The 22,743-nt window shown below is 41.7% G+C and overlaps 1 protein-coding gene across 2 annotated transcripts in view; it reads left to right on the plus strand.

The window, feature by feature from the left end:
- Nucleotides 1-22,743, plus strand: part of LOC140463320 (metal transporter CNNM2-like) — a 238,157-nt gene that overhangs the window by 211,700 nt on the left and 3,714 nt on the right. For both annotated transcript variants that reach the window (XM_072557109.1, XM_072557110.1), the window contains one exon: nt 10,724-10,902. In XM_072557109.1, coding sequence (XP_072413210.1) covers nt 10,724-10,902 — 179 coding nt within the window. The remainder of the gene's footprint in view (nt 1-10,723; nt 10,903-22,743) is intronic.

The raw sequence follows: 22,743 nt of genomic DNA on the forward strand, positions 1-22,743 counted from the left end.
GGCCGCTGCTCCCACTCAAATGACCGTTGGTGAATTAAAGGGGGAGTATTTATACTCACCGTTCTCCTTCCCGGCTGCCCCTCTGTTTACCGTCACTTCCTCTGCTGCTCCCGCTCTTTTTGTGAAGAGAAAAAAAAAACCGCTGCCCGCTACAGGTAAGTAATTTTGAAACAAACTGTCTTACCTTAGCTGTAGTCTCCCGGGTTCGTTTTTCCTCGGCCGCTGCTCAGGCAGATAATCTCTCCACTCTGGAGGCTCCTTGCCTCCGTTCCTTATGAAGGGAGCGGCACGGTGGCACAGTGGTTAGCACTGCTGCCTCACAGCGCCAGAGACCCGGGTTCAATTCCCGACTCAGGCGACTGACTGTGTGGAGTTTGCACATTCTCCCCGTGTCTGCGTGGGTTTCCTCCGGGTACACCGGTTTCCTTCCACAGTCCAAAGATGTGCAGGTTAGGTGAATTGGCCATGCTAAATTGCCCGTAGTGTTAGTTAAAGGGGTAAATGTAGGGGAATGGGTGGGTTGCGCTTCGGCGGGTCGGTGTGAACTTGTTGGACCGAAGGGCCTGTTTCCACACTGTAAGTAATCTAATCTAAGGGCTTTTGCCCGAAACGTCGATTTTTCCTGCTCCTCGGATGCTGCCTGACCTGCTATGCTTTTACAGCACCACTCTAATCTAGAATCTGGTTTCCAGCATCTGCAGTCCTCACTTTTGCTTAGTGTTCCCAATAAGTTAATCATGTTATAACAAATTCGCACTAATGAAACACACCTTATAGCAGAATGACCTGCAGTAGAAAATACTGGATATTGTAAATACTCAGGCCTAGCAGCCTCTGAGTACTGAGGAACAAAGAGGCTTTGGAGTAAAAGTCTGTAAATCGCTGAAGGTGTCAGCACAGGAGACGGGTGGTGAAGAAGCCATAAGAGATGCTTGCCTTCATTTGCTGGGGCATAGAATATAGGAGCAAGGAAATCTTGTTGCAACTTTATAAAACATTGTTCAGGCTACATATGGAATACTGTGTGCGGTTCTGGTCACCACACTGTTGGAAGGAGATATTGCACTGGAGATAGTAAATCTCCTCTACCAGGGATGTTGCCAAGAATGAAGAATCACGGTTATGTGGATTTACTGGAGAAGCTGGGCTTGTTTCCTTGGTGCAAAGGAGGATGAGGGGGATCCGATAGAGGTATACAAAATTATGAGGGGCATTGACAGGATAGATCATGAGGATTTTTCTCCAAGGCAGATGCCTGTAAGATTAGAGGGAACAAAGTTTAAGATGAGTGATTGGTTTAGAGAAGGTCTGAAGAAAATGTTTGTCATGCAGAGGGTGTTAGAAACATGGAGCACCCTGCCTGAGAGGATGATGTCTTAACATTTAAGAATCATCAGGATTAATACTTAAAAAGACAGGGCATAGTAGGCTATGGTTCTGGATTAGTGGTGCTGGAAGAGCACAGCAGTTCAGGCAGCATCCAAATAGCTTCGAAATGGACGTTTCGGGCAAAAGCCCTTCATCAGGAATAAAGGGCTATGGACCAAGTGCAGGTAAATGGGAGTGTCTGAGGAAAGGTCACGTGACCCAAAACATTAACTCAGATTTCTCCCCACAGATGCTGCCAGACTTGCTGAACTTTTCCAGCAATTTCTATTTTTGTTTCTGATTTATAACATCTGCAGTTCTTTCGGTTTTTATTCAGACAAATAGGATTGATGTAGCTTGGTTGGCATAGTCATGGTAGGCCAAAGGGCCTGTTTCTGTGGTGTATGACTCTATGAGCTATGGTTTGTGGAGAGAGGAAGAGAATTATGTTTCACGTCAATGACCTTTCACCAGAATTGGATGAAAACTCATCATCTTATTGAGTTCTTTGAGATGGTGACCAAACAGGTGGATAAGGGTAAAGAGTATGCGTTGTATACGGATTTCAGTAAGGCGCTTGATAAGATTCCCCATGGTAGGCTATTGCACAAAGTACAGAAGCATTGGATTGCTGGTGATTTAGTGATGGGATCTGAAATTGTCTAGCTGAAAGAAGACAGAGGGTGGTGGTTCATCCTGGTATTCAGGAGTGCCTCAAGGACCTGTTTTGAGGCCACTGCTGTTTGTCATTTTTATAAATGACCTAGGTGAGGGTGTAAAGGGATGGCTTACTAATTTGTGGATGACTCTAAGGTCGGTGGAGTTGTGGATAGTGCTGAAGGACGTTGCAGATTACAGAGCCATATAGATAAGCTGCAGAGCTGGGTTGAGAGGTAGCAAATGGAGTTTAATGCAGAAAAGTGTGTGGTGATTCACTTTGGAAGGAGCAACAGGAATACAGAGTACTGGGCTAATGGTAAGATTCTTGGTAGTGTGGATGAGCAGAGAGATCTCTGTGTCCATGTACAAAGATCCCTGAAAGTTGCCACCCAGGTTGATAGGGTTGTTAAGAAAGCATATGGTGTGTTAGCTTTTATTAGTTGAGGGATTGCGTTTCGGAGCCACAAGGTCATGCTGCAGCTGTACAAAACTCTGGTGTGGCCGGACTTGCAGTATTGCGTACAGTTCTGGTCACTGCATTGTAAGAAGGATATGGAAGCTTTGGAAAGGGTTCAGTGGAGATTTATTGGGATGTTGCCTGGTATAGAGGGAATGTCTTATGAAGAAATGCTGAGGGACTTGAGGCTATTTTCGTTAGAGCGAAGCAGGTTGAGTGGTGACTTAATTGAGGCATACAAGATAATCAGAGGATTAGATAGGGTGGACAGTGAGAGCCTTTTTCTTCGGATGGTGATGGCTAGCACAAGGGGAATATGGCTTTAAATTGAGGTGTGATAGATATAGGACAGATGTCAGAGATAGTTTCTTTACTAAGAATAATAGGGGCATTGAATACACTGTCTGGAACAGTAGTAGACTGGACAACTTTAAGGGCATTTAACTGGTCATTGAATAAACCTAAAGATGAAAATGGAATTGTGTAGGTTAGATGGGCATCAGATTGATTCCATAAGTCGGCTCAGCATCGAGAGCTGAAAGGCCTGTACTGAGCTGTAATGTTCTATGTTCTATCTTTGAATTTATGTGTGTTGATAATCTAACATCTAGCATCCAAAACTCTTAGTCTGAACTGCAAAAAATCATATTTTCTCTCTGATTATCAAATTTCCTATTACGGCAATTGCATTGCAAAGAGGTTGTTTTCTGGTGCACCAAGATTAATCTTGTAACTAACATTTTAAAAAATTATTTGGTTATGTGGATGTTGTGTGCTAGTTGCTTATTTCTCTATGTTACACTTCTGAACTTCATGAGCTTTGGGATTGTAGTGATTGGAGCTAGGTGGATCTTGTTGACTGAGACCCTTGATTTAGGTTGTTAACCTGAGCCAATTAGGGAGCCCTGGATGACAGATAAAATTCCTGGTGGTGTTAGGGCCAACTGCCTGCCCCTCTTCCGCGGTTACGTTAGTGCCCGGTGTCCTTGGAGAAGGAGCATGCGGTCTCCACCAACAGGGAGAGGTGTTCAGAGAGAGGTGGGCGCCGCAGGGAGTGGAGTGCATTATTTCCCCCTCCAACACTATTTTGATTTAATCCCTGCCCTCCCCTTCACTGTTTGATCACACAGCATTGCCCTTTTGTGAAGGGCAGTGCTTGTCAATGGCCACTCGGGTGTTTTCCTATCTTCCTGGTGGTGGAAATTGAATAAAGATTTGTGCACCTTGTGTCTCTCACTGTGTCTCACACCTGCACGCACACACCATGGGTGCTGGGGAAAAAAATAAGCACTACCGCAGTTAGGCGGTAGTGTGGGGGTTAGCAGTGAAGAAAAAAAAGCAAAAAAAAAAAATTCCTGGTGGTGGAATATAAGTAATGATTTACGCACTTGTTGTTCACTGTGTCCTTTACCTGTGCGCACACCCGACATGGGTGCTGGGGAAAAATAAGCACTCAGTTTGTGAGAAGATTTGTAGCTCGGATGCCCGTTGTTGTGGTTCTGTTCGCTGAGCTGGGAATTTGTGTTGGTGACATCCTCAGTGCTTGGGAGCCTCCTGTGAAGCGCTTCTGTGATCTTTCTTCCGGCATTTGTAGTGGTTTGAATCTGCCGCTTCCGGTTGTCAGTTCCAGCTGTCCGCTGCAGTGGCCGATATATTGGGTCCAGGTCGATGTGCTTATTGATTGAATCTGTGGATGAGTGCCATGCCTCTAGGAATTCCCTGGCTGTTCTCTATTTGGCTTGTCCTATAATAGTGGTGTTGTCCCAGTCGAACTCCTGTTGCTTGTCATCTGTGTGGCTACTAAGGATAGCTGGTTGTGTCGTTTCGTGGCTAGTTGGTGTTCATGGATGCGGATCGTTAGCTGTCTTCCTGTTTGTCCTATGTAGTGTTTTGTGCAGTCCTTGCATGGGATTTTGTACACTACATTGGTTTTGCTCATGCTGCGTATCGGGTCCTTCGTTCTGGTGAGTTGTTGTCTGAGAGTGGCTGTTGGTTTGTGTGCTGTTATGAGTCCTAGTGGTCGTAGTAGTCTGGCTGTCAGTTTGGAAATGCTCTTGATGTATGGTAACGTGGCTAGTCCTTTGGGTTGCGGCATGTCCTCATTCCGTTGTCTTTCCCTTAGGCATCTGTTGATGAAATTGCGTGGGAATCCGTTTTTGGCAAATACATTGTATAGGTGTTCTTCTTCCTCTTTTTGCAGTTCTGGTGTGTTGCAGTGTGTTGTGGCCCTTTTGAACAGTGTCTTAATGCAACTTCTTTTGTGTGTGTTAGGGTGGTTGCTTTCGTAGTTTCGGACTTGGTCTGTGTGTGTGGCTTTCCTGTATACCTTTGTAGTGAATTCTCTGTTCAGTGTTCTCTGTACCATCACGTCTAGGAATGGGAGTTGGTTGTCCTTTTCTTCCTCTCTAGTGAATCGGCTCCCTGTGAGTGTGGCGTTGATGATCCTGTGTGTGTTCTCTATTTCTGTGTTTTTAATGATTACAAAGGTGTCATCCACATATCTGACCCAGAGTTTGGGTTGAATTTGCGGTAAGACTGTTTGTTCTAATCTTTGCATTACCGCTTCTGCTATGAGTCCAGAGAGGGTGCCGTCTATTGACCTCTGAACCAGTCCCTGAACTGAAGAGATTCTGAATGTCCTTTTTTCCATCTCAGAGTGAACAGGATGTCAGACACTCCTGCTCTTTTTTTTCTTTTATTTCCTCTTTCCCCACATTACTGCCTGATACTGGTAGTCCTTTCCTTTCCCCCAGCACCCATATTGTGTGTGTGCAGGTGTAGGACACAGTAAACGAGTGTCAGGCTACAGTTATTGTGCTGTGTACATGTAGGTAAAGGGTGCTGTGGAGGGCCTGGCCTCTATGCAGTTATTTAGGGGATGTATCATGAAAGTGCTTTATAAGTATTTGTATTTAAATTTAATATCTTTATTCTTATATTTCATTCTTTGCCAGAAACTATTAATTTTATTTTTTTGTTCTTTTATCATTTTGAAGATGTTAGATTAAATCTTTCCTTCACAGTGTGAAGGAAGTATAGCTCCCTGAAGTATGGTCAATGTAAGCTCTCATGAAAATGGAACACTTTTCTCATATACAAAACTTATTATGTCTCCTAATTAAGTGTTGTTGGTAAACTTGGATATAAAACTCTCTTAGTTATAGGGTTTTGACAGCATGGAAAGAGGCACTTTGGCCCATCATGCCAGTCATCAAACATCCATCTATTCTAATCCCATTTTCCAGTACTTGGCCCAAAGACTTGTATGCTATAGGATTTAAAATCTAAATGGTTCTTAAAGCCTTTGAAGATTCCTACTTCTTCGTATGTGCAAGCCATTAATTGGGTAAAGAGCTGAGGGCCCAGTAGAGATTCTTATGTTCCTATTTGTCATATTATGTCAAACTATGTTCCCTTTATCTTCCCTGTTTATCTCCTACTTTCAAACAACATCCCAACATTGTCATTTCTTGTTGGGTAATCACCCTTCTTTTCAACAACTACCAACCTAAGGAGTGAGTACCCTTTGAGACCCTCACTCCATAAGTCATTCTGCCTTGATGTTTCAGATGATCTGTAACTCTGCCACACGTTCTGAAACACTGAATAATTTGGGTCAGAGATTTTCAGCAGAGGTGCTTGGTTGAGTCAACATCTGCAATTTGAAATTTTTACATCGGAAAGAACCCACCTTCTGCATTCATTTTAGTTAGCCTCCTTTATCAACTTCATTTGTTCCATCTGATGCTCTTTAAATTTTTACTCAAGTCACATTACTGTTCCCTTGTACCTGCTACGTCTGTCTACTTGGTCCCACCTTGTCATTTGCATATTATTTTAATCAGACAAAACTCTGAATAGGGTAGAGGCTTTCAAAAGCACATGGATAGGCTGGTGGAATGGGCAGATGACATTCAGTGCAGAAAGGTAATGTATGCTAAATAGTACAATTTTGAAGGGAGAACAAGAAAAGGGAAATGTGGAGGTGCATAGGTCCACGTCTTTAAAGATGGAGTAGGTTCAGTAAAAAGCATGTGGGATCTTGGGTTTCAAAATTAATTCATAGAATACAAAGGCAGTGTAGATTGTGAGAAAAGTGCAATTAAATGGGACTAAATAGATTGCTTTGTAGAGGGTTAGCACATGCTCATGTGTTGAATGGCCTCCTTGTTTACTGTATGAATCTGAGACGCTGAATGTTTTGACTCTGATGTAAAATGCATAGTTACCATCGAAAGATACAAATGAGCATCAGAAAATTTGATACATTCGTAATTCAATGCATTAATTCTTTGTTTAATCCTTGTTGGAGATTTGACTGCAGGTGCCATTTTAATTGCTCAGTCAGGATGCAATGAAAATAAAGTAAATGTTGAGGTTTAAACACTGGACATATTACACTACAGTCCATATAAGGATTGAAAAGTTGTTTCAAAATTATTACCAGTTGCTTACTCATTAAAAAAAACAATGTAATGGGAAAAGGTCATGCCACTTACCCAAATAATTTAGGCATCTTAAAAATGTAGTCAGTGTAATCATGACTGACAGGGACTTGATGACTGTATAAAGAACGAAGATTCTATAGCCATCTGTGTGTGAGGTCATATAAAGTCGTGTGAAAAATGTTGTGTGACATTAAACAAAATCTCATGCGGCATCAACAAGGAACTTCATCCTGCAAGAATTCACAGCTTAAAAAAGCATCCAGATTTCTCAAGAAAACTTTCCCTGTTGTTAATATCATCCATTTGTGCAAATTGCGTTGTCATTGCACTTTTGAATGAGCAAAGGCTGTCTCAATTCAGATGCAAATAGACACTTCTATTATTTACGGCAGATTTTGGTACCTTTCAAATTTAGTTGTCACTAAGTTATTTCAATCTAAAATTCCAACACAAGAGGTAGGCAGCATTCAGCCCCTGTGCTTGTACTGGCTATTTATGATTGGCTTAGAACATCTCCTGAAGAAATTCTACTTCTATATAAGCAAAAGGCTGTCTCCAAAAACTGCTTGTAGAAACATCGGGCACTATAAGCTTGCCTCTAAATTGGTATATGAAGTGCTATTACCGAAACAGGCTATTTTCCCCTGCAATGTTTCTACAGGTAGAGAAACTCAGCTAGTTCAAAACCCTGGCTTTGTTGTCCAGTGTTTTATTTCTCTTTAAGTGGTTATCCAATGTACTTTTGAAGACCATGATTTAATCTGTGTTCTACTACTCTCAAGCAGCGATTCCTGGAGCCTAACAATCTGTTGCATAAAAATATTTACTAATTTTTCTACTGCTTTTCATCTTATTTCAATGTTCTTATTATCGACCCATTCATCAATTATCCCTATCTACTGTCTGGACTGCTCATAGTCAGAATAATTAGAACAGCGGTGTCACATGAGCTGACCAGGTTGAGAATGATTTGTGAATAAATGGCAGCATTATTTTGAAGGAAGAGGTAAGAAAATACAGGGAGGCAGTAAAATTGAGGTTTTTTAATAAACTGAGTTCAGATGGAGATTAAAACATACAAAACGAGACGTTACTGAAGGTTGCAACTGTAGAAGGCATTATTGAGATTGTATCTAGAGTATTGCATATAACTTTAGTGCCCTTAATTGAGGAGAGATTTAATTCTATTGGAGGCAGTTCAGAGGAAGTCCACTAGATTGATTTCAGAGGAGATCTAATTAAGGTATATAAGATGCTAAAGGGAGTTGACAAAGTAGCTGTAGAGAGGATGTTTCCTCATGGAAGGGCAATATAGAATTAGGTCATAATTGAAGGATAAAGGGTAGCAGATACAAAATGGAATTAAGGAGAAAATATTTGTCTTAGGATCATGAATCTGGAACTTACTACTCCAAAATATGGAGGATGCTGGAACATTGAGTACAATTATGGAGGAGATAGACAGATTTTTAGTTAATGATGGGTTAAAAAGTTATGGAGAGCAGGTAAGAAAGTGAGGCTGAGACCAAGATGAGATCAGCTATGGTAAAGCCGGCATGAGGGGCTGAATTGCATACTCCTACTTCTTATCTTCCCTCCTTTCATAAGAACTTATCTCAGTGAGGAACTAGTGATGAGCCTTGAGAGGATAGCAGAGAATGAGAATTTTGCGAGAAGAGGTGGAATTTGTGCACCTGTCAGTGTTTGTTTCAACTCATTATTTTGATGTGTGTGGCAACTACCATGGGTAACTCTTGTTTTCTTCACCCTCCCAGGATTCATGGCAGGGTGACCAATGTTCAATCTTACTTCCTAACTGCAATTTTCTTCTGAACCTTCTCGCCCATTTAATCTGTTTTCTATTTATTTTATTAATGTTTATCTGTTTCGCAAAAGTTTTTTTGCCATTGTTCCCTTATCGCTCCCAAATTTATGGGGGGGAACAGAATTCTACAGCAAGCTAATGTAGTTTGTACACAGCGCCACTGAGTGGCAGGAATAAACTGCTATAGGCATGTTACTAGAATTTATGTTGTCACTAGTTTTGCACAGTAGTACTTTGTCATGCAATACTGATTATTTCCTAAAGTTAGTAAAGAAAAGATAATTAAATATGAAGGACTGACTGTCGTCGATTTCATGTTTTGTACTTGATTTGTCCAACTGCTATTTTCCACACGTTTCCAGATGGCTTAACTATTTCTAATACTTCTGTTTTGAAACAGAAAATAATACACATCATTCTTATGAAATTATTACGCTTGTGACTGAAATAAACAATGATTGAGGGATGTTCAGCTTCTTGAAGAAATTTTTTTTTGTTCTAGAATTTAAAGAAAGAAGCCAATCAAGAAATGCATTGAATTTATGGCAGCAAACTACACGAACCCTAGGATTTTTACCTACACGAACCCTGTCTACTTAGAAGTTTCTAACTTTGGTAGTAAACCTTTGAAGTTAGATAATGTGTCAAACCACTGCTTTATTGAGGGATCTATCTTTGAATTGATGATATAGCTCAAATTGATGAGTTTGCAATCCGTTATTGCAACTGGAAATGAATTATATTCATATTGCAGGGCCTAATAGGGCCAGAGGAACACCAGTTATTAACATCAGGGAAGATACCATGGTTATTGGTAGTACTTAATTTAAGTTGTTACTTCTGAAATATAAGGTAGTGGTGTCCATTATAACCATCATTGTTGTAAATATCCATCTGTTTTTCTAGTTTCCTGAATGTAAGGAAAAGGTAGGAAAGCAAATTGTTAGGAGGACATGAAAAATCTTTTTTCTCTCACTTGTGGGGCATGGATGTAGTTGGTATGCCAGCACTTTGCCAGTTGTCTTCTTGAACGCTACAATCCATGTACTGTAAGTAAATCCACAATACAGTTAGGGAGGAAGTTCCAGGGCCTGGACCTAGTGACAGTGAAGGAATGGCAATATATTTCCAAGTCAAGGTGTTGAGTGGCTTGGAGTGGAATTTGAAGGAGATGTATTGTTCCCATGTAACTGCTGCCCTTGTCTTCCTAGATGGAAGTGATTCTGGGTTTGGAATGCGCTGTCTCAGGATCTTTGGTAATTTGCTGTGTGTGTCTTGTCGGTAGTACACACTGTTGCTGTTGAATGTTAGTGTTGAAGATTAGGGGTGTGCTGCTTTACTCTGAATAGTATCAGGCTTTTTGAGTATTGTTGGAGCTGCACTTATACTAATTCTAATTCTTATACAGGCAAGTGGAGAGTACTCCACACACTCCTGACTTGTGCCTAGAGATGATGCAGGCTTTGGTGAGTCAGGAAGTGAGTTACTCACTGCAGTATACCTAGCTTCTGACCTGTTTTTTAGCTACTGTATTGATGTGCTAAGTCTAATTGTGTTCCTGGAACCAAATAATATAGATGAGGCTTTCAGCAGCAGACGAACAGATTATTAACATTAAATACGAGAGCAGTGTTTTACTTCTCGAGGAAGATAGAATGGTTCAAAATTGTCCAAATTAATGGGTAAAACAGTTCATGTAAGTATTATTATCTTGGGTATAGCTATCAGTGAACTTTGATATAACCAACCAAGCTTGAAATAGCAAAGTTTTATGCAAACACATGTAGAGTAAGTCACCCTATAAGTCTGCTAAACTGAATCCTTTAAATATAACCTCCCATCAAGGCAATTCAGAAATTAGATTTGATATCTAATCCCAAAGTATTACTTCTGAATGCACGAATAATTGTACATGTCAAAATACTAGCCTATTTCAACTTACCAACGTTTTTTTCTCTTGCTCAGATAACCGATCTCCACCTCGAACATGTGGCTTAAATCATTCAGATTCTTTGAATCGAGGTGATCGTATTGATTCAATAACATCGCAGATGGGGAGCAACAACAGTCAGCTAAATTCTTTGCTCCAGATGTATGTTCCAGACTATTCAGTGCGGGCTCTGACTGACTTACAATTTGTAAAGGTAAGATTAGGTCTGATTATTTATTTGAAATCCTGTTTCATGGAATAGACACAGTAACAGAAAATGGTCTAAAAGTCTATGATTCCACAGATCCAATTCTGCTTTTACAGTAAATGTACTTTCCCCAAATAATTAGACTCACTTAAAATCACAGCTTAAGTCTACCTTACATATTGAAGTTGGTGCTTACTAAATTGAATTTTGAAATTTAATTGGTTTGTTTAAGTCAAATTCAAGTATGTGAATGTTCACACCTTTTCGAATGGAATCCGTTTTTAGATAGCAAAGCTCTGAAGTGTTATTTTTATTGCAGTCTTAAATTAGCTGCCCCATTAATTAGTATATGGAAGAAATAGCCCAGAATTCAATGCTTTAAAATTGCTAGCAGTGAAAATCCAATTTGTAAACTTGTTATAACATAAATGTATTTGGAATCAGCTATATTTGGATTCATGTAGGTGAATGTAACTTAAGCATGAATAGTGGTGCACTGTTCTGATGTACCTTTTTCTGATGCTGATTGAACAGATTGTTTAAAAAAAGGATCTTGCAACCAACTTTAAATGTGAGGTAGTTTATGTCATTTGTTAGTTTTGGACATATCAGGATAATTTTTTCTTGCCCAATGTAGATACTAGCTTTCACTATCAAAACTGTGATTTCTAGAGGGCATATGAGATGGCCTTGGCAGATAAGGTTAAGGATAATCCAAAGAGTATACAAGTATATTAAGAGAGAATAGAACCCCTTAAAGATCAATGAGTTGAACCTCAAGAGATGGGAGAGAGACTAAATAAATGTTTCCCATCAGTTTTTTCTGTGAAGAAAGAAATGGAGGCTACAGAACTTGGGGAAATAAATATTAATGTCTTGAAAGCAACTCACAATACAGAAGAGGAAGTGCTGGAGGTCTTAGAAGACATAAAGGTCGAAAAATCTCCGGGACCTGATCATCGCCAATGGTGCAGCAATCTCTTCCCTCGCTTCCTGTAGTAACCTTGGGTATATCCTTATGTTTTTCAAAATCTTCAGCACATCCTCCTTAATATCAGCCTGTTCGAGCATATCCTCCCAAATGACAAGGTCCCTCTCACTAGTGAATACTGAAGCAAAGTATTCATTAAGGACCTTCCCTATCTCCTCCGACTCCAGGCAGAAGTTCCCTCCACTATCCCTGATAGGCTCTACCTTCACTCTGACCATCCTCTTGCTCCTCACAAGTGTAGAATGCCTTAGGGTTTTCCTTAATCCTACCAGCTAAAGCGTTTTGATTGCTCCTTCTAACTGTCCTAAGTCCATTCTTCAGTTAAATAAAAGCAAATTACTGTGGATGCTGGAATCTGAAACCAAAAGAGAAAATGCTGGAAAATCTCAGCAGGTTTGGCAACATCTGTCAGAGAGAAAAGAGCTGAAGTTTCAAGTCTAACTGACCCTTTGTCAAAGCCGTGACAAGGGTCAGTTAGACTCGAAACATCAGCTCTTTTCTCTCCTTACAGATACTGCCAGACCTGCTGAGATTTTTCCAGCATTTTCTCTTTCCATTCTTCAATTCCTTTCTAGCCATGTTGTAACCCTCTAGGGCCCTGTCTGATCCTTGCCTCCTCAGCCTTAAGTAAGCTTACTCCTTCCTCTTGGCTAGATGTTCTACATCCCTTGTCACTCAAGGTTTCTTCACTCCACCATCCATTCCTTGCCTCAGTGGGACATACCTATCCGGCACTATCAGCAAGTTTGCTGCACCTTGGCGATGATCTTTGCATTCTCACTGTCCATTGGAGTAGTGCCAGATGATTGAAGCATAGCAAATATTATTCCATTGTTCAAGAAAGTGAATAGGGATAATCCTGGGAATTACAGATGAATCAGTTTTAGGTCTGTGGTGCACAAATTATTAAAGAGGATTCTGGGAGACAGGATTTATGATTACTTGGAAAACCATAGTTTGATTAGAGACGGAGTCGAAGAGTGTGGTGCTGGAAAAACGCAGACAGTCAGGCAGCATCCGAAGAGCAGGAGAGTCGACGTTTCCAGCATAAGCCCTTTATCAGGAATTCAGATTCCTGATGAAGAGCTTATACCCAGAATGTCAACTCTCCTGCTCCTTGGATGCCTCCTGACTGGCTGTGCTTTTCAAGCACCATGCTCTTTGATTCTGATCTTCAGCATCTGAAGTCCTCACTTTCTCCTATTTGATTAGAGATAGTCAGTCAGCATGGCTTTATGAGGGGCAGGTCATGCCTCACAAGCCTTCTCGAATTCTTTGAGGATGTAACAAAACACATTGATGAAGATAGAGCATTGGATGTGGTGTACATGGATTTAGCAAGGCGTTTCATAAGGTTCCCCATGGTAGTTCCTCATTCAGAAAGTAAAGAGGCATGGGATACAGGGAAATTTGGCTGTCCGGATACAGAATTGGCTAGAAGACCGAGGGTGGTAGTAGATAGACAATATTCAGCCTGGAGCTCGGTGACCAATGATGTTCCAGAGGATCCTGTTCTGGGACCTCTGCTCTTTGTGATTTTTATAAATGACTTGGATGAGGAAGTGGAAGGATGTCAGTAAGTTTATCGATGACATGAAGGTTGGTCGAGTTGTGGATCGTGTGGAGGGCTGTTGTAGGTTGCAATGGGATATTGACAGGATGCAGAACTGGACTGATAAGTGGCAAATGGAGGTCAACTTGGAAAAGTGTAAGGTGACTTTTGGAAGGTCGAATTTGAATGCAGAATTCATGATTAAAGGCAGGATTCTTGACAGTGTGGAGGAGCAGAGGGATCTTGGGGTCCACGTACATAGATCCCTCAAAGTTGACATCCAAGTTGATAAGGTTGTTAAGGAGGCTTTTATTAGCAGGGAGATTGAGTTTAAGAGCCAAGAGGTTATGCTGCAGCTCTGTAGAGTCCTGGTTAGACCACACTTGCAATATTGTGTTCAGGTCTGGTCGCCTCATTATGGGAAGGATGTGGAAGCTTTAGAGGATGCAAAGGAGATTTCTCAGCATGCTGCTTGGAATGGAGAGCTTGTCTTATGAAGAAAGGTTGAGGGAGGTAGGGGTTTTGTCATTGAAGCAAAGAAGTGTGAGAGGTGACTTGATAGAGATGTATAAGATGATGAGACGCATAAAGTGAATAGTCAGAAGTGGCTATCACGAGGGCATATGATTTTAAGGTGATTGGAGGAAGGTTCAGGGAGATGTCAGAGGTAGGTTCTTTACACAGTGAATGGTAGGTGCATGGAATGCACTGCCAGCGGTGTGGTAGAGTCAGATACATTAGGGACATTTAAGCAACTCTTGGATAGGCACATGGATGATAATACAATGATGCGTACATAGGTTAGTTTGATCTTAGAGTAGAATAAAAGGTCAGCACAAAACTGAGGGCCAAAGGGCCTGTGTGCTGTACTGATCTATGTTCTAAATGTATCCCAGGATATTGTGGGCAGCTTGGGAAGAAATTGCAGGGCCCCTAGCAGAAATATTTCTGTGATCTAAAACCACATGTAAGGTGCCAGAGGACTGGAAGGTGGCTAATATTGTGCATTTATTTAAGGAATGCTATGAGGAGAAGCCTGGGAACTATGGACCTGTGACCTTGATGGGTGGGTAAGTTGTTGGAGGTGATTCTAAAGAAAGGGTTTGCATGCATTTGAAGAGACAAGGGATGATTAGGGATAGACAGCTGGTTTTGTGCGAGGGAACTCATGTTTTGCAAACTTGATTGACGTTTTTTGAGAAAGTAACCAAACGATCGATGAGGGCAGAGCAGTGTTTACATGGACTAAAATAAAGCCTTTAACAAGGTTGTGTATGGTAGACTAACTAGTAAAGTTGTATCATGTGGGATTCAGGGTAAGCTTACCACTTGAATACAAAACTGGCTTAACAGTAGGAGACAGCAGGTGGTGATGGAGGGTTGTTTTTCAGGCTGGAGGCCTGTGACCAGCATTGTTCCACAGGAATTAGTACTGGGTCCACTTTTGTTTCTTGTTTATATAAACAATTTGGATGAGAATGTGGGATAGTTGATAAGTTTGCAGATGACACCAAAATTAGTGGTATAGTTGACAGTGAAGAAGGTTATCTAAAATTACAAAGAGATCTTTTTCAATTGGGTCAATTGGCTGAGGTGTGGCAGATGGAGTTTAATTTGAGTAAGTGCGAACTATTGCATTTTGGTACAACAAACCAGGGTAGTGCTTATACAGTTCATGGTAGGTTGCTGAGTAGTGTTGTAGAACAAAGGGACCTAGAAGTTCAGTCACAATTCTTTAAACATTCGTGTCAAAGGTAGACAGTGGTTAAGGCATTTAGCATGCTTGCCTTCATTTCTCAGACCTTTGAGTATGGGAGTAGGGATGTCATATTCAGATTGTTTAGGACATTGGATGAATTTCTAGAGTACTGTGTGCAGTTCAAATTGGAGAGGGTTCAGGAAAGATTTACCAGGATGTTGCCAGGAATGGAGGGTTTGATTTATAAGGAGAGGCTGAATGGTCTGGGACTTGTTTCACTGGAGTGTAGGAGGTTGAGGGGTGAGCTTATAGAGGTTTATAAAAGCATGATTAGGCATAGATAAGGTAAATAGGAAGGATCTTTTTTCCCAGGGTAGTGGAGCCCAAAACTATAGATTTAAGGTGAGAGGGAAAAGATACAAAAGGAACCTAAGGGACAACTTTTTCATGCAGAGGGTGATGTGTTTATGGAACAAGCTGCCAGAGGAGGTGGTGGAAGTGCATACAATTACAACATTTAAAAGGCATCTGGATGGGTACATGAATAGAAAGGGGAGAGAGGAGTATATAAGCCAAATGCTGGCAAATGGGACTAGATCAGTTTAGGCTCTCTGGTCAGTGCAGACAATTTGGACCCTGCTGTATGATTTTATGACTAACTTGCCAATTTGGACAGCTATTGCAAATTGTAATAGGAATTTTTTTTTTAAAGAGACAAAGTCTCTTCCCTGGGGTGGGGGTGTCCAGAACTAGAGGGCATAGGTTTTGGATGAGAGGGGAAAGATATAAAAGGAGACCTAAGGGACAACCCTTTCACGCAGAAGGTGGTATGTGTATGGAATGAGCTGCTAGATTGGGTTTGGATACCTGGTTGGCATGGATGAATTGGACTGAAGGGTCTGTTTCCGTGCTGTACATCTCTATGACTCTATGACTCTCTGATCATTTTGTGCATGTATTTTGGATGAAATCTTAAGATTTTGCCATGCAGCTTCACTTATTTGATGAAATCATTTTAATGATTTTTTTTATTATATATTTTGCTATTTACGGATAATACACTTCTATTACTTCATAGAAATATTTGTAGTCATACCAAACCTGAACCAAACCATGGCAGATTTATTTATTAACCAAACAATAACAAAATTATTGATGTCAGTCCAATAGCACAATAGCTTTGAACTAGTTTATGAAAGGGTTTAACAAAAAGCAGCTGACATCCTTTTTCACATAGTGGTGTTTTCCTGACCCCTGAACCAGAATCTACAGGTTCATGCCCTACTTGAAGAAAGCATGAAAATAGGTGAAAAGTGTCAAAGCACAAAACGGAATATCGAAAAATAATGTGCAGAACTTCTTAGAGGAAAATGGTAGTTGAGATGCTGCCTGCTCCCTGCTGTTTATAATCTTTCTCTAAATTGGATACTCTTTTCTGGCTGTGGCTTTCTGTTTGTTCCATACCTATTGTGATTAGATAATTAACTGCCACGTTAAACGTTACCACATTTTATATCCACAAAGTTGCCTGAGAATTCAGTCTGCACAAGCATCTCTGAACTAAGTGCTGTTTCTGATAAAACACCTGATTTTGATTATGATTAACAGCTTGAAGATGCATATTAATTGTTTCGAGCAGTTCGATGTGCTTCATTCCTACTTATACAGACACATGAACCCCCAGTACAGACTCATTTGGCCAAATCTCGTCTTCCTGTTGCTGTTCTTCTTTGGCTGTCTGCTCTCTCACGAGACAGAGAGAACTGGTGATGGTTTAACCCCATGCATCAGGCGGGTGGAGAGGTTGAAAAGAGAGTCCTTTATGGTAACCTCAGCCAGTGTCGGAATTGAACCCACACTGTTGGCATCATTCTGCATCACAAAGGAGACAGCTAGTGAGCCTGGAATCTGATCAGAGTAGAAAAGGGCCCTGAGGATGCAGGCTAAGCAAACTCGCAGTTGGATGCTCTTCGCTTGATCCCAATAACTCTTGCATTTGCACTACCCACGTGATTTAACATTGTATCAAATTACTGATGATGCTAGAGCCTAGAAATGTGAAGCTATCAACAGCCTGACCCATGTTACAATTTCAGCATCCTGGCCCATGAACTTGGTCTCCCTGAAGTTGATGGTCAAGTTAAACTTCACAGTCATGAGTGAATCTGTCTGTTTGCAGCTGAAAAATTTCCTCAGTCTGGCATCATTGGTATAGAGCAAATTTCATTTTAGGACTTGGTGCCTTTTGCCTTGGATCTCAGGTGGACAACACTGAATAGCTTTCTGTTCTAGAATGTAATTGGCCACCCTCAGTAGTTAGACTGCAAGTTTATGATAGCAGCAAAGAACATGTCAAAAAGTTTCAGTCTCAAAAAAACTGTTTGAACCCTCTACTTATCTCAAAGGGTTCCAATATTGCCCTTTCATAGTTAACCTGATCTACCATGTATTCATAGAAAAAGGAGGTCACAACCTAAATCTTTGGAAGACAGTCTAATTTTCTTCAGTTTAAATGAACTACCTCTGCTCGTGTGATCAAATGCCTTGGTGCAATCAAAGGATACAATATTTATCAGCCTTTTTTGTTCATAGAATTTCTCTTGAAGCTTCCAGACTAAAAAGATCAGGTCAATTGCGGATCATCTTCCTCTTTCACCACATGTGAATTCTGGGTAGATGCTTTCATCAAGCATATCCTGAGGTACTGCCTACCCCTTCCAACATCAATGTAGAATGCAGAAGCTGAGGAATAATCAATTTCTTGCTTCTGAAGATTTCAGGAATAGCATCAGCACTTGGAGCTTTGCCAAAGGCAACTAAATAGCTTTGCTAAGCTTCTCCACTGTGGGTTCTTTCATGGTAGATAGGCTGTCAGAGATTCTTGGAGACAGTGAGGTCTGCAGATGCTGGAGATCAGAGTTGAGTGTGTGTTGCTGGAAAAGCATAGGTCAGGCAGCATCCAAGGAGCAGGAAAGTCAGTGATTCTTCCTTTCTGACAGCATATTCAAAGTAGTGATACACCCATCTGCAATTGTTTAATATAGTTGGTAAAGATTGAAATAAGTCCACAGAGGCCAGATGTCTTGGCACTGTCCTTGTACGTTGTAAGGAAGTACTCCAATGTCCTGCTGGAAAATGATGGCCCATTATTTGTGGCCAATACTTCTGGGAGTCCATGCATTGTAAAAGATATGTATGGTTTATCTATCATAACGTTTGACGAATGACCTCTATGCACATCCAACCAGTTGGAGTTGACATCCACAATGATTAAGAACATTGAGCTCATGAAAGGACCTGCAGAGTTGATATGTAACTACATTCAAGGTTTCCCTGGCCATTCCGATGAATGTGGGAGAGTTGCTGGTGGTAACGTTTGCCCTTGTTGGCACTCTGGCCAGTACCCTACCAACGCAGCTATATCTTCATCCAATCCTAGCAACCAGACATAACTTCTCTCTAGCATCTTAGTTTTGGAGACCCCTAGATGCCACTGGTGGAGTTCAGCCAGTATCTGGCAGCAACCTTTGCTAGGGTCAGTCACTCTTGCTCCCCATAATAATGAGGTAAAAACAATGACTGCAGATGCTGAAAATCAAATACTGGATTAGTGGTGCTGGAAGAGCACAGCAGTTCAGGCAGCATCCAACGAGCAGCGAAATCAACGTTTCGGGCAAAAGCCCTTCATCAGATTATGCTCCCCATAATAATGTCATCCTCATATTATGCTGTTCTCTCTCGGTCCAGAAAGGTTTCAATTCTGGTTGTGATGGCCATTTATTCTCCCCCATTGCCACCAGCTGTTTCAGTTTTGCCAGGACCCAGATCTTCTATGTTTAATGTCTGATATTGTCATCTGTGACTGGGAGTGTGTCCAGAAAATTTTATACCATTATAGATTGTTCCAGTGGCAGTACCACCGACAGTGTGTCTACCAGAGGCAGCACAACACATCAGCATTCGCTACTTGGCCTCTTGGATGGTGTTCCAACTTGCAATTAGAGCACACTGCTGAGTTCAGCCTGAAACTACGGATGGTGCTGTTTTGTCCTCTTTAAGTAGGCCTAGCAGGCATTTGTGGTCTGTTAATATTATACATTTTTGTCTATAAAGGTATTGGTGAAGCCTCCTGACTTCAAATTTGACCACCAAACCTTGCTTTTCTATGTGTGTGTATTTATGCTCTGCATTAGCCAAAGTCCTGAATTCATAGCTTTTGGGCATTCCACTCTATTGGGCCTCCTACGAGCTAGTTCTGCCCTGATGTCATACAGAGAGGCAGCACATGTCAATACCAAATCTCACTTGGGATCATAATGTGACAACATCTTAGAGGATGATGGCTGTTTCTTTACTTCCCTGAAAGCCATGGCTTGGTTATGTGCCCATTTCCAAGGCTGACCCTTTTTTAGGAGTTGATGCAAAGGTGGCAGGATGGGGGCCAGGTTAGGTATGAACTCTCTACAATAATTCACCAGCCCAAGGAAAGATCTAAGCTCTGGTACAGACACTGGAGTTAGGCACCTTTGATTGCCGTCACTTTATCTTCCAACGTGTGTAACCCGATCTTTAGATTTAGATTCTCTACAGTGTGGAAACAGGTCCTTCGGCCCAACAAGTCCACACCGAACCTTTGAAGAGTAACCCACCCAGACCCATTTCCCCTCAGACTAATGCACCTAACACAATGGGCAATTTAGCATGGCCAATTCACCCGACCTGCACACCTTTGAACTGTGTGAGGAAACCGGAATACTCAGAGGAATCCCGCGCAGACACTGGGAGAATGTGCAAACTCCACACAGGCAGTTGCCAGAGGCTGGAATTGAATCTGGGACCTTGGTGCTATGAGGCAGCAGTGCTAACCACTGAGCCACCGTGCTGCCCCTTGTTGACTCTGTAGCCCGAGTAGGTCACTTGGAGTGCATGGAACACAGTTTTCCTTTCCAAGGCTTATGCCTGCCTGGGAGACATAGTTAAGGGCTATGTCCAAGTTCTCTAAGTGCTTCGTATTGGTTTCCTGTAATTAGTACATCAATTAGATAAATTGCCACCAGGGGTAGACCTTGTAAAATGTTCTTCATCGTCTGCTGAATGATTGCACAAGCTGACAATACCCCAAATGGCTGTCTCTTTATATAGGTATAAGCCCATATGGATATGAATTGTAGCATACATCTGGGAATCCTCACCTAACTGGAATTGCAAGTACGCATGGCTCATGTGCAGTTTTGTGCCATGTGAGGGATTGGTTATTTATCCAGCTGCAAAAAGTAGTTTACCATTTGTTCACTAAGGGGAAAAAGCCCATCAGGCTTCGCCGTCAGTACGACTGGTGCTGCCCATTCTGCAAACTGGACAGGTTTGATGATTCCTTCACTGTCTAGCTTTCCCGTAGTTTTATAGTTAAAACTTTTAGTTGTCAAGTTAGATATCTAAAAATTGAAGGAACTGCAGATCTGTAAATCAGAAACCAGAACAGAAATTGCTAGAAAAGCTCAGCAGGTCTGAAGCATCTAAGGAGAGAAATCAGAGTTAACGTTTCGGGACCCTGAGGAAGGGTCACTTGACCTGAAACATTAACTCTGATTTCTCTCCACAGATGCCTACAGACCTGCTGAGCTTTTCCAGCAATTTCTGTGGATATCTAAAGTGTTGGTGGTTGACTGATGTAATTTGTTCAAAACTAGAAGTACACTTTGCAATTAGTATGTTTACCTCAGTTTAGTATGATGAACCAGAAGTAGGTTGCTTTTTTAAATCTTGTTATTAATACTGTATGTTTGTAAAAAGATATTTCATAGTACCTCCACAAGGACACGGTGGCTCAGTGGTTTGCGTTGCTGCCTCACAGCACCAGGGACCCGGGTTCGGTTCCAGCCTTGGGTGTCTGTCTGTCCGTCTGGAGTTTGTACATTCTCCCCGTGTCTGTATGAGTTTCTTTCAGGTGCTCTGGTTTCCTCCCACAATCCAACAATGTGCAGGCTAGGTAAATTGGCGATGCTAAATTGCCCATAGTGTTCAGGGATGTGCAGGTGCATTAATCAGTAGTAAATGAAGAGTAATAGGGTGTGTGGTGGGAGGGTCTTTGGAGGATTGGGCTAAAAGGCCTGTTTCCACATTGTAGGGATTTTATGATTCTATTCTAAGTGTAGTAAATCTTCTGCATTTTTTTGGCCGATTTTATTTCATAATAGACAATAGGTGCAGGAGTAGGCCATTCTGCCCTTCGAGCCTGCACCACCATTCATTATGATCACGGCTGATCATCCTTAATCAGTATCATGTTCCTGCCTTATCTCTATAACCCTTGATTCCACAATCTTTGAGAGCTCTATCCAACTCTTTCTTAAATGAATCCAGAGACTGGGCCTCCACTGCCCTCTGGGGCAGAGCATTCCACACAGCCACCACTTTCTGGGTGAAGAGGTTTCTCCTCATCTCTCTCCTAAATGGTCTACCCCTTATTTTTAAGCTGTGTCCTCTGGTTCGGCACCCACCCATCAGCGGAAACATGTTTCCTGCCTCCAGAGTGTCCATCCTTTAATAATCTTATATGTCTCAATCATATCCCCTCTCAGTCTTCAAAACTCAAGGGTATACAAGCCCAGTCGCTCCAGTCTTTCAGTGTAAGGTAATCCCGCCATTCCAGGAATTCCATGACCTCGTGAACCTCTGCTGCACTCCCTCAATAGCCAGAATGTCTTTCCTCAAATTTGGAGACCAGAACTGCACACAGTACTCCAGGTGTGGTCTCACCAGGGCCCTGTACAGCTGCAGAAAAACCTCTTTGCTTCTATACTCAATCCCTGTTGTGGTTCTGTTCGCCAAGCTGGGAATTTGTCTTGCAAACGTTTCGTCCCCTGTCTAGGTGACATCCTCAGTGCTTGGGAGCCTCCTGTGAAGCGCTTCTGTGCTGTTTCCTCCGGCATTTATAGTGACCTGTCTCTGCCGCTTCCAGTTGTCAGTTCGAGCTGTCCACTGTAGTGGCCGGTATATTGGGTCCAATATACCGGCCACTACAGCGGACAGCTTGAACTGACAACCGGAAGCGGCAGAGACAGGCCACTATAAATGCCGGAGGAAACAGCACAGAAGCACTTCACAGGAGGCTCCCAAGCACTGAGGATGTCACTTAGACAGGGGACGAAACGTTTGCAAGACAAATTCCCAGCTCGGCGAACAGAACCACAACAATGAGCACCCGAGCTACAAATCTTCTCCCAAACTTTGAATACTCAATCCCTCTTGTTATGAAGGCCAGCATGCTATTGGCCTTCTTCACTACCTGCTGTACCTGCATGCTTACCTTCAATGACTGGGTACGAGAACACCCAGATCTCTCTATACTGCCCCTTTACCTAAATTGATTCCATTTAGGTAGTAATCTGCCTTCCTGTTCTTGCCACCAAAGTGGATAACCATACATTTATCCACATTAAACTGCAGTTTGCATTTCATATTTTTCCCAATTTGCTACACAAAATAGTTTGTTATTGCCTGTTCTTTTCATAATGTTAGCAATATTGAAATTTTTAGTTTAAGTTCTGTAATTTTACAGAATTAATGTAAATAACATACCAGATAACTAATTTTCTTTAGACT

The sequence above is a fragment of the Chiloscyllium punctatum genome, chromosome 38 (assembly GCF_047496795.1).
Source record: "Chiloscyllium punctatum isolate Juve2018m chromosome 38, sChiPun1.3, whole genome shotgun sequence".
NCBI lineage: Eukaryota > Metazoa > Chordata > Chondrichthyes > Orectolobiformes > Hemiscylliidae > Chiloscyllium > Chiloscyllium punctatum.